Source organism: Drosophila tropicalis, unplaced genomic scaffold (genome assembly GCF_018151085.1).
Source record: "Drosophila tropicalis isolate 14030-0801.00 unplaced genomic scaffold, ASM1815108v1 contig_845, whole genome shotgun sequence".
In the NCBI taxonomy this organism is placed as follows: domain Eukaryota; kingdom Metazoa; phylum Arthropoda; class Insecta; order Diptera; family Drosophilidae; genus Drosophila; species Drosophila tropicalis.
Window position 1 is genome coordinate 3582603 of NW_027173338.1, and position 12538 is coordinate 3595140.

The 12538-nt window shown below is 34.3% G+C and overlaps 1 protein-coding gene and 1 non-coding gene across 2 annotated transcripts in view; both read right to left on the reverse strand.

Moving 5' to 3' along the window:
- The window catches only part of sick (sickie), a 203063-nt gene extending 196711 nt beyond the window's left edge, over positions 1–6352 (reverse strand). The window contains exon 1 of the mRNA XM_068295747.1: positions 6293–6352. Within this exon, the coding sequence (XP_068151848.1) occupies positions 6293–6352 (60 nt within the window). The remainder of the gene's footprint in view (positions 1–6292) is intronic.
- LOC137581587 (U4 spliceosomal RNA) lies at positions 944–1082 on the reverse strand. The gene has a single exon (XR_011033196.1). It is a non-coding gene; the product is annotated as a U4 spliceosomal RNA (small nuclear RNA).
- Positions 6353–12538: the final 6186 nt, after the last annotated feature.

The following is a 12538-nucleotide window of genomic DNA, read 5'->3' on the forward strand; positions in this document are numbered from 1 at the left end:
TTTTATAAATTAACAACTCATTCTGCTGTGCTTAACAATAATTTAAACAATTTTTTTTTTTAATTTTCGTTTATTTCTTTCGAAGTTTAGTATACCCTTTTCTGCAGGGTATAAGCTACAAATTTAGGTTAAGAATGAAAAAAATGAAATATGTGCTCTAGGTTGTGGGTCAAAATTACAAATTTGCTTAGTTCATAAAGTTTTGACCAATGTTACGCATCGATGCCACAGACAAACAAAATCTTACCTTTGGCCTCTTTGCTGGCCGTGTGGATCTTTCTGTTACTGTCTGTTTCTGTGAATTAGCCCATAAAAAAAGGCAAAGGAATGGAAATAAAGAACGAAAACTTAACAGGCAGTAAATTCACATGGTTTTCTCTGGGTAAGAGCGCACAACCTTTAAATGTCGAACTTGAACTATAAAAATCTCTCTTCCGTTCAACCAAAAAACTTTGCAGTCACATAAACATAAATTGTGGCAGTAATTTTCGGTCAGGTTCATTGGGGAGTTTTCTATCTATCTGTTCTGCCAACAAAAAACAAACATTTGTATGCAGCGGGGATGTGTTGTCCTTGTTGGTGTAAGGATGTAATTTAGCTTGAGTGTTGGTAAGCCATTTGCTCGGGGAGTTAGCATTAAGTTTAATTTGTCTAATGCCTTAACCCTTTCGGAGAGCAGGCGAGAAAAAGGAGCTTGTAGGCAGCAGGCAGCAGGCGGAGCAGTAGAAATTAATGGACGAAAGCAAAATAGTTTTTGAATGGCCCACACAATAATAATGATAATGATGATGCTCACAATAATTATCGTAATTTGTGTTTAAAAAGGTCTCAAGTATACCATTTTATGAGCCCATTAAAGACATAGTTTTCAATGACTCATCAAATCGTTATTATTAGGTTAACTTCTCCTTTTCCTTGTTTTCTCATATTTATTATTCAATAAGCCCTTTCGGGCTTCCAAAAATTGCCTTAGCGGACGGTTTTTCACGTCCCCTTGGCGGGGTATTGGTTAAAGTTTTCAACTAGCAATATTCGCACCTCAGTTGCCTTCATTGGTTACGAAATTGCCTCTGCGCAAAGATAACTTAACATTCCAAAACAACACTTACTCCATGCCGGCAGTACGAGAACCAGTTGGGAATTCTAACGAAAAACTAAACGTATTCATCTCTTTGATTCAAAATGTGTAGTATACTTTTTGGATAATTGTACTAAGGGTGGGTCAATAAGGGTAATACGGCAACTGCGAGGTAAATAAAGCAACAAAGAAATATGCAGGTAGAAACATTTTGGTTAAGTATAAAAAGGGAGGAAAAAATAATAAATAAATAATTGAATTAACCCAACTGAACCAGCCTTTATTTTCTTAATCTTAATAGGAGCAACATTATATGAAGTGCATAACTGGATTTGCTTGTTATTATTGGGTAAAGAATTTAGGAAAAAATTAAAAAAGCTATTTGAATATTTTTCTTAAAAAGCGTGTGTTATAGAAGAGTTAAGACAGATCTCTCTGATTTTAAATATTTTGTTAATGTTTCAGAAACTTAAAATACTGCTTAAAATTGTTAAACAAACTATTGAGACCCGAAACCTATGAAATTTGATAATAATATCTACATATATCCGTACCAATAATTTCCTAGAGCGGAAATTGTTCAAAACTAAATTAAAAATTAATAATAATCAATTTATATGTATAACTAAGTGTTACTAAGACATTTATTATATATCTGCAAGTGTAAAGCCAAAAGTGTTTCGAAATCTGCTCTTAAGCTGGTTTTATAAACAAATACATACGATAATAACTTAAATCAAGATTAAATAATACTCAATTTGTATTTAGATTTTAAGTGGCTTAAATGATATAATATTCTTGTTATCATCAAATGGAGAAATTAAAATAGGTAATTGTGAATATATTTCAACTTGTTGAATATAGGCTCTCGAATAGAAGTTTTCAAAAAATTATTAAGATAATAATATTAGCGATTCAAAAAGAATCCTTATTAAATAGTTTGTTAAACACCTGTGCAGACAAATTTCACATTAAAATTACTTTAGAGCTTAACTGTCGATTGAATGGCATTTGAGCCTAAGTAAAAGCAATTACCCTAGGCAAATAGATGTCTTGCCTCCATCTCCCGTGTCTTGCCTTGCTTATTTAGCACATTCTCATTAACTATTATCATAGTCAAATTAGATTCAAGTATCAGTAAGAAGGACAAGCGTTGATTAAAATTCCCAAATGCTTTCCTTGCCACATTGTAATGGAATTAATGAAAAATTCACAGAGGCTCGCTTGCCTTCTTACTTGAGGTCGTGTCCTGTTGCCTACTCTAAAATGCTAAATAGCCACTTTTGCGGCAAAGTCATGACAAACTTTATTCGCTTTCTTCGTCTTGCCGTCGTCTGTGTCATAAAAAATTGAACAAGTTTTGTTGTGTAGGCGTTCACAGAGAAGGAGCAAGGAGTCAAGGAGGAGAGTGTCAAGAGGGCGCCTCAAACAGCGAGGACAATGCCGGAAATCCGTTTCATGACAAATGCCTCGCATTGTATTTGTGTGTGTGTGTGCATGGGCCCTCTCCAAGAGTGTTAAAGAGCGAGTGACGCTAAGGGCTAAGGACTAAGCCGGCTATGGCATTCCTTCAATAACAGCACGTGACTTGCCCCATTGCGAGAGAGCAACACAACGCGACATTGACATTGGTGAGAGGAACTTCTCAATGAGTCCTGACGCTTGCGCAGAAACGGCCAAACTTAACTCCTCTGTCTACGTGCCGGCATAACTTTGGCATTTTAATGAGAAATCCATATTTATGTTGTTTGTTTTGCAAAAACGAACAAAAAAAAAAAACCACAACATAAACCCAAAAAGTTTTTTTTTTTTTTTGTGTAAAAAGGTTACACGGAAACAGCAGGCAACATATGCGGCGAAAAGTGAAATTACTTTTGCTCGAGGCGAGGCGATACTCTACGAACTCCTTCGTGGCATGGAGCTCTACCGGCATTTTGTAATCATTTTTAATGGTTAATGCCGCTGTGTCTGCTCTCGTTTTTTGGCATATGGCTGTAATACCCCAAGTATTTCGTAGTGAATGATACTCAAACATTAGCAAAATTGTTAACATTTCCATTAGCAAGGCTTAGCGAGGACAATCTTAATGAAGGTAAATGGCGGATTTCAAGATGTAATCAACATAAACAGAGGCGTCTGATGAAAGAACACAGAGTGGAAAAGAGACAGATATAAGAAAGGATAACTAGAGAGCAAAGGGCAAGTGGAATAATGTACTTATAATGGTTAAATTAAACAAAACTATTAACACTAAATACTATTTTGCAGCAATTTTAAAACCTTCTAAATGGGTCTAACTAGATAAGGAAATCATAAAAGGTTCATTCTAGTAGCTACTATTAAAATTAATTGCTCTCTTAATTGAAAACACTAATTGAAAATATTGCAAAGTATCGTATTTTAACTTCTCTGCGAAATAATATTATTATTATGAATTCAAATTAACCATACACATACTTGGCTTAAAGTCCAATCACGAGAGGAAATAAGTAGCCAAGGATCAACGAAACATGCAAAATATTGAACAATTTTTTTAGTTTGAGTACATTAACTAGTTTCACTTATAAATTCTTTTTGCTTACATTTGAAATTAGTTTTCACTTAGTTTCTGGACCACTATTTGGCATTAATTTAGTAAGAACTAAGCCTAATTTTGACCATAGTTATGGAAATAATATAAGACGTAATTTATCCAATTAAACTCCATGGAGCCATTCATAAAGTTCTGTCGTGTTAGTAATTATTTTCTTTATTTTTCAAGCCATTGCAAAAAACAAAGTCATTAATAATTATATCAAAAATGATGACTCCGGATGTTGTGAAATTTTTGCAGTCATTGGCCATTAAATGCTTTTATGTTTTAAACTTTATTTTTCTCTCCAAAAGACGCCATAGAAATGAATAATTCTTAAAAAAAACTATGCATTTTGGTATAAAGTCAATACTGTGAATTGACTTACACAAAACGCGAATTTGTCATCTAACACCTTTAAAATATCTAAACAACATTTACTTTTATGTTGTTTAGATATTTTAAAGGTGTTAGATGACAAATTCGCGTTTTGTGTAAGTCAATTCACAGTATTGACGTACACAGAAGGGACGACAAGTGATTCGAAGAAGGGTTCTCTCGATGACAAGTCAAGATCTTTATACATTAGACTCCTAAATATGACTCGGCTTAAAAGAAGTTTTCCATACGACATAACAGCTATTTTATATACACCTATCCACTATCCATTCAATGGAAATTTCTTGTTATACTATATAAAATCAAATTTATAATAAAGTTCAAACTTTAACTAGCTGACAGTTAAAGTTTTCACTTCCCGCTACAAAATTTAAAGTTTAGTTATAATGCTGGCTTAAATTTAATAATCTTCATATTAATATTTAAACTACATCTTAAACTGTCTGCAGTCTCATTTGTGGTAAAATGACATCGTGATGTGGCAAACTCAAATAAAATATTAAAGTTGACCACCAAAAATGACAGAAAAAGAAACTAAAATATTTAAGGAACTCCGATGAATATCTACCACCATTTACCATCGTACTCCGTGTACGAATTCGTCTGCATGTGAAGTCTTTTAACTATGCCACGTCCGCGTCTTGTCACAATGGAGTCATAACGTTATCATTCCGACACAACAGAAAAAAAAAGAGAGCGCAAAAAAGAAAAACCCATAAAAATAGCGGCTTAAATAGGAACCAGCATGTCTAGCATTTTTCCAGAGGGTGTTGCTGACATGGTGAGTGGGGAGGAGGGGGGGAGGCTCTTCGTTTCAACCAAAAACCATCCACACTTCACACTTTTTGCTACTTTAACTTGTGAAAGCTGTTGGCAGCAAAATTTTATGCTTTTATTGTGCAAATAAAAACACGCGGAAACTACTTAATCAAGTTTCATTTCAGAAAGAGAAAGAGAGCCATAGCTAACAGAGCCAGCAGGACTAACAGGACACCAGGCGGAAGCAACGTTTTGTTCCATGTAGATATATGCAGCACGAAAAGAAAAAAAACCAAAAATGGTAAAAAGGAAAAAACAGGCAAAATGAAAACAAAGCAAAAGCAACAGAAAGTACAGAGAGAGTTTTCCGACGCTTTGCTTTTTTCGGACGCGGGAACTGGAAAAGCTGAGACAACATGGAAACCAAAACAAGTAAGGAACGCTCTATAAATCGTATCTCATATTCAAAGAGACTGAATTAATACTCTATAAAGAACTTGTAAGTTAAAACATGATCAATTAACCAATAGAAAAATTCAACTTTTCCCATAACATATGTTCAAAAGTTATGATTATGCATAACTTTTTAACTTTGTAAAGGATTTATTTTAAAATTTATCAAGACTATCATTCCAAAGACTTTAGTTCAAAAGTGCTGTTGACTATGCTCGAGAGTCATGAGATTACAAATTTTTAACTATATGCTAGAACTTAAGTAATATTTCATAAATTTTTTGATATTTAGGAAAACTTATTAAAATTTTTCATACTTAATTTGAATTGTCATATAATCATTAATCTTCTGTTAAGAACGATTTTATTAAAATTCTTTAATCTACGGCTATCCATCTAATGTAGCTAACCTACCCCTTTAATGCGATTTACCATAGACTAGAGTGTATAGGTATTTTGCCTGAAAGTATGCTACATTTTGGTTGTTACTCCCCAAGTTGTGCTCAAAATTTATGACAGCAATTAGCGGGTAGGCAGGAAGACAACCACATCGAGTCTTTTTTTGAGGGTTGGCTCAAGGTTACCCCCTCTTTACACATAGAGAGAAAGAGATGGAGAAATACGAAAACGAGACGAAGAACTCTTCAATTAATTTGTTGAACTCTAAGCATAAGACAAACAGCAAACAAAACGTTAAACATCAATCAAGTCTTGGACCTTCTCTTCTACTTCCGCTTCGCTCAAAGAAGTGTGAAAAAAAGCAAGAAAGAAAGTCATGAGATGTTGCCACGCCCACACTACCAAAGGGTCGCGTGCCAGGCATAGTAGCCAGCCAGTGTACCAGAAGCAGCAGCTCGTAAATTTAAGTCTCATTTTTAATTACCGCACTCAAGTTGAATTTTTAATATAACCTGTGGGACGGTGACCCAAGGAGGCTATGTTGAAGGGCAATAACATAAATAGTATATAGAAAAAAATGGCAGCAAGAGCTAGGAGGAAAGGTCGGGGAAAAGTTAAAATTCCTCACTTACCTGTATCGTTTCCGTTGCGGAATATTTCCGATTGTAGTCGACATGATGAAGGTTCGGCATTTTGTTCACTGATAATGACAGGGGATAACACTGTTTAACACGTGTCTGATTCCTGGGCTGGGGTACAGATCATCAAGATATGCCACTTTATGATACATTTGTGTTAATTTTTGTTGTCCTCGCTTTCAATGTGTTCATTTTGCTTGAGTGTCTGTGTGCGGGTGTATTCTATAAAATAGAAAAGTTGGCAAAAGTTCACAAGTTAGAAAAGTGTAAATTACTTTCTCTTTCTTTCTCTTTCTAATCCTCTACCCCCACCATGTTTTTTTTTTTTTTTGGGACATTTGTTTACTCATGTCGATATTGTTAATACGCCACGTGTTTCACAGCAGGGGTGTGTGTGTGTATGTGTGCATGTGTATGTGTGTGCGAGTGAGAGAATTGACATTACGGGCGGCTGGCTTTACGGATTTATTGCCAAGTTTACGCTACGTGCTTTGACTAAATTTATAAGCAAAAACCCATAGAGAAAAAAAAGGGAAGCCAAAACTTGAAACGCACAAAGAAATCAACAAAAATTACCAAATGGCAAAGGGAATACCCATACTATGCAGTTCAAGAAGTTAGAACTGGCATCAGTGGCCCAAAAGACTCAAACTATTAGCTAATTCGATTAACTCATTTAAACCATAAACTGTTTACCACCGAAAACGTTAAGAAGCCCTTATTTGAGAACTTCAACTGCAAATGTCTTTACTCCTTAAAAAAGTAAATTCGAGTAAACGAAACCCTTAAGCAAGACTCATTAAAGCCAAACCCCACTTTGAACGGCAATCAATCCAAATGTTTCTATCAATTTGCCCTCGGCTGTTGGTTTAAGTATACTTTTTTTAAATACACAAAGATGTATCAGCAATACAAATAGATACATATACATACATGTACATTTACCAGTTTGCCATAGACAAACCTCATGTCCAGTTGACTTACAGCAAAACCGCCCCCTACATTTAGTCTCTATTATCCCTGTTGCCATTATTCCAAAAATATCTGCACATTAACTGTTTAGGAATTCATCATCATGGTTTAGACGCTTCAAGTAACTAATTAGACTGCAGTTTAATTTGGCTTTCGTATCTCTCACGCATAACAAAATTTGCGCAAAATTTAACATCATTCCGAGGCAATTTCGAACATCAAGAACATTCGCCATGGCTAATTGACTTTTGTGGCCTGTCATAAATGTTGACATACATAAAAAACCCAGCTAGATATACATACGTACATATACAATATCAAAGGTATACTTTTGGGGGCTTGCTTCTCAAGTCAAGCCAAGTCAACAGCTGTCAAAGTGTGCCAAAGCAATTTGGTATGCTTATTAAATTTTATGAGTAGATACATTTTACAAAGCCAAAAATATAAAACTAAGTAGTTAGATGAAATCGTTAACATTAAACGAGGGAAATTACGTTTTGTTATTGTTTATGGAACTTGTTGACTTGCTGGTGTGGTTTACTATTAAACGTTTTCCAAATTGGCTGGCAATATACTTACTTAAGCAACAAATGGCAAAGAGTTTAGGATTTGATATTACGTACATTATATAGATTGATTGAATACGTAGAATCAACCAAATTTCTACATAGTTTTTCAGTAACTATGTAGAATACCTTTTAACTTATTTTGAACAACTCTTTATTGTTACACATATAAAGATCCAATATTAAAGAACAAATTTTAGTTATATGTAAATGCTTTCGTTTTTACTCCTTCTTTAATAAGTTTTAGGGATCTCAAGGAATTAGTCATTTTGAAAAATCTTAACAAATTTCAAGACAAGCCAAAAAGTCCATGTTTAAATATACTTTTTTAATTTTAGCATTGATATTGTAGGGTTTTAGTAATTTCATAACTAATCTTATAACTTTCCAAAATAAATACGTAAACTTAATGATGTATTTTATATGGGAAAAACTTTAATTAAATGTAAGATGAATTCTTGGCGGTTTGTCTTGGCCATTTGACTAATTAAGGACAGAAATAACAATAAGAACAACAGGAGTAAGACCAAGAAGAACTTCATTATGTTCGCTGCGGGGCCTTAAGTAGAACGAGTAGGACGCCAAAAAGCTGTCCATATGGATAAAATTTATTAGCTGCTTATGTCTGAATGGGTTTAGATAGAAGGAGAGGAACGGAAACTGTATGTGTAGATGAAGTAGTTAATCTCAAATCACTGTGGTGCCCATAAGCAAGACCATAAACTTGACTCACTGGGAATCTGTGTGTGTGTGTGTATCTGTGTGTGTGTGTGTGTGTGTGTGTACTTTGCTTCAATCCTAAATTAAATTGTTTAATAATTGAGTTAGTTCAACATGACTGCCGCCCGTAGATCCCCAGGCATGTTAAAGTTCTGCATTTGGCCTTATGCAAATGCCTTTCTATGGATATCAATCGACTTTTTCACGCACGTACCAGACAGAAACAAAGACGTGAGAGTGAGTGGGTTGGTGAGAGGTCAGCATATTGGTCTTGGTCTTTGCCAGCAAAAAGGACAACTTCAACTGGCTTGGAAACAGCCAACAAGTAAAGCAGTCATAAATTATGCAGTGACATAGTCAAAGGACAACAACAAGGACATGCAAGTCAAGTGAAGTTGTTTTGTAGGAGACCTCCAATGTTTCTACATTCTCCTCTTTTACCCATGCTTTAAGTTTATTCCTGCCTTCCGGAAAAACTCCAACTGGCTGAGCAGTTAATAAGAACAACATGCTTTAGTTGCCAGAGAGAGAGAGAGAGACATAACGAAAGAGAGGGAAACACAAGAAGGACACAATTTGTATTCCAAGTTGTAGAAAGAGGAGCAGGGACCATCCAGTTTGGGTGCATTGCAGTACAGCAGTTGCAAATTATGACAAAGTAGTGGAACAAATTTGTTGTACTCGCAGTAGTTGTTGGCACTCGGTGTGAGGGCGATTCAAGTGCTTAGACTTTGTTCTGGGTAAAATATTTCACAACTTATTGTACAATAGCTTCTTTCTATCCTTTTTAGAAATGCTTTTTAATTATACACTAGCGAAGGGTATGAGAAATTTATTTAATTTTTGAAACGAAATTGAACGTTTTTTGCCTTGGAAGTGACGAAAGTTTCCACAAATCTAACTATGTACATTTGCAACACATTTAATTTATTTTTTACGATGTTTCATTTGTGGAATATTTAGATGTCAATCTGTATATTAAATTTCAATAATTATCATTGATCATTTTCTTGGAAAGACGTCGAAGACAAGTTTAGTCCAGGAACTTATCTCGAAATGAAGTTTCTTAACTATACAAAGGAAAAGCACATCTTTTAGTGACACTAACATCAGATTTTCACATTGAAGAACCAAATATATAGTAGGAGTTAATAAAAAGTAAACTTAAGCAAAAAAACCTTTGGCTTAGAATGATTTGAAAGGAAACTACAAAGTCCTTCATCCAAAATACAGCAAGACATTAAAACTACATGTTTAAGAAAAGTTATAAGCATTATTCTTTAACTAATATTACCCTTATTAACAGTAATCAACATTAAAACTCTAAAACGTAAAATTTAGCATTTAAATCATAAAAACTTTCATAACCAAAATAAAAAAAAAGAATTACAATTTTATTTCAATTTAATTTTGATTTAACCCTCTTAAGAGGCCACTTAAAACTTTTTACATAAACGATCAAATTATAATCGGATTAGGGCATTTGAGTTAAGCGGATTAAAGAAACACAAACAACATTTCAATGCATATAATAAACTCCATGTTACCTCTAAATGCAATTACAAGAACATTTTCCTATTGTACATTTTGTACTCGAAACATTTCATTTAATTGTTAGTGCGTGTTGAAAGGATATTCATTTCGTTTTTATTTCAAATAGTGCAAACTCACACAATCTCCTCATGATACTGACAGCGCCACAATCTGTCCTCAACTTTAATAAGAAATATCGCTCGATGCCCTTACAAAGAAAGGAATTTCATTCGCTTTGTCAATCGATTTGCAATGTTTAGAAATAGTTTCTTGATCAAATCTTTTTGTTATACAAAAGGAATGTTACCAATTTATTAAGCTATATACAAAACATTACTTATGCATTCAATATTTATATAATTTGTAGCTCGTCTTAGTCATATTTACGAATAATGTAGTATAGACTAAAACACATTTTACTCCTTAAATATAAATTTCACTGTAAAGTAGCTTTCGGAATGTACCTACATATCTCATTAGTTTTAGAGAGTATAGAAATTTCACCCTAAGAAGATGTTTCAGTTATGTAAAGAAGACAAAACTTTCGAAGCAACAATTTGTTAAGGGAAAAGGATGAAACTCAGTGGCATAGTGGATGGAAAGGATGGCAATGCCCAACAGGTTTAAGTTTAACAGAAAGCAGACGCGCAAGCTAATTACAAAAGTCGCACACACACACACACACAAAGTTATGACAATTTACACACAAAGTCCCTTGGCAATGTTCTGGCACATTAACTTGGCCAACTGCAGACACAATCGCTGAAAATTTGCCAAACGACCAGAATTGTGAAAAGCAAAAAAGGAAAATTCCACCAAAAAAAGGAAAGAAAAGTATCAACAACTTAATGAAGTTTTGCAGTTGCTTTGCAGCAATTTAATTAGATTAAATGAAGTTTCCCATTTTCAGTGGCAAAGTTCACATCATTTGTCAGTTTCAGAAGAAACCGCAAAAAACAAAAGCCAAAAAAAAAACACACATTACAAACGTTGCAAAACAAAAATCAATAAATGAGATGACGAGAGAAATGAACAAACAAACAAGCCAAAAAAACCAAAAAATAGCAAGTGAAAGGAAAGCGAAAACCGAAAGGCGTCGGTAACAACAATAAAAATTTATTGTTATCCTTGAAAAAGAAGTGAAACAATCAGCAATAAAAAAATAGAAAGTTGAAAGGTTTTTCGGGTATAGGGAAAATTCTATTTCTCTTCACAGACAAGTCAAATATATTTAGATAGAACACATATGTATGTGCATATGATGGCTATCTGGGGGATGTGTTTTACACTTGAATAATTTTTCTGTTGCCCTAATGAAAAACAATTTGAAGAAATATTTCAATCTGATCAACCCCTCTAAACACTGAGAAATATTAAATTAAACATATGTTTGAATTATAGCCTGGGTATGCAAGGACTTCTCTGGCTTGATCCCAATAAATAGATTGCAAAAGTCCTGAGAAGTCAAACTAAGACTAACCTACAATACCCAATAGATTACCCATTAGATTAGTAATAATCATCAAAATTTAAGTCAGATTCAAAATGTTTTCTAATTATACATAACAAAATTCACAGTTTCACATAAATTGTTTTTTTGATATCAGATCATGAAACGTCAAACCATGATCCTATATTAATAAAAAAGGATCTGAGTCCATTTGGCTGGAAATCGAGAATATAGGTCTCAAATTCAAATTTTAATGGTTATAGTCATGGTGCAAAGGTTGTCTGTATAAACGAAGAACCGACATAAATAGATATACATACATATAGTATAAATTCACTACCGTTTAAAACAAACTTTCTGTTCCGACAAGTCACCATGCACCTCAGTCTTGGAAGAGTAACTATGTACAATAACAAAAAAGTTAAATAAAAAGAGATAATGCCTCCTACACGCCTACACGCTCCCGCGACTGCTTTTGTGTGCCTTCTGTTCCTCCACTTCCTCCACCGAAACAGGGCGATGGCAAGTAATTTTAGCTTAGCATACTTTTAGGCCGCAGAAATGCGTGCAAAATACTTGGATGGGCGTTTAAGGTAAAGCCAGCAAGGACTTTGCAAGGACTTAGCACGGCTGTTAGGTGTATTAAGCCAAAGAGATGATGCTGATATGGCTAAAATCTTAACGCAAAAGCACGAAGGGGGATGGCTGACTTGGTTTTTTTTCCCATTTCGAAAATAAAAGCAAAATAACAAACAACAACAACAACATTTCATACTTTTCAAACAACCAAAAAAAAAAAAAAAAAAGTGAAAAACTAAACAAAAAAAGGCACTTCAATATTGAAGTGTTCTGTGTTCTGTGCACTTGTATCCATGTTTACTCCACTTGTTTACGCTTGTAGTTTTCTGATTGAATTTTTCGTCAACGAGCGCGGTGGTTGGATGGTGGCAGGGGCAAGAGAAGCACGAAGCGAGCTATAACCCAAAGGTTAGGTGGAAG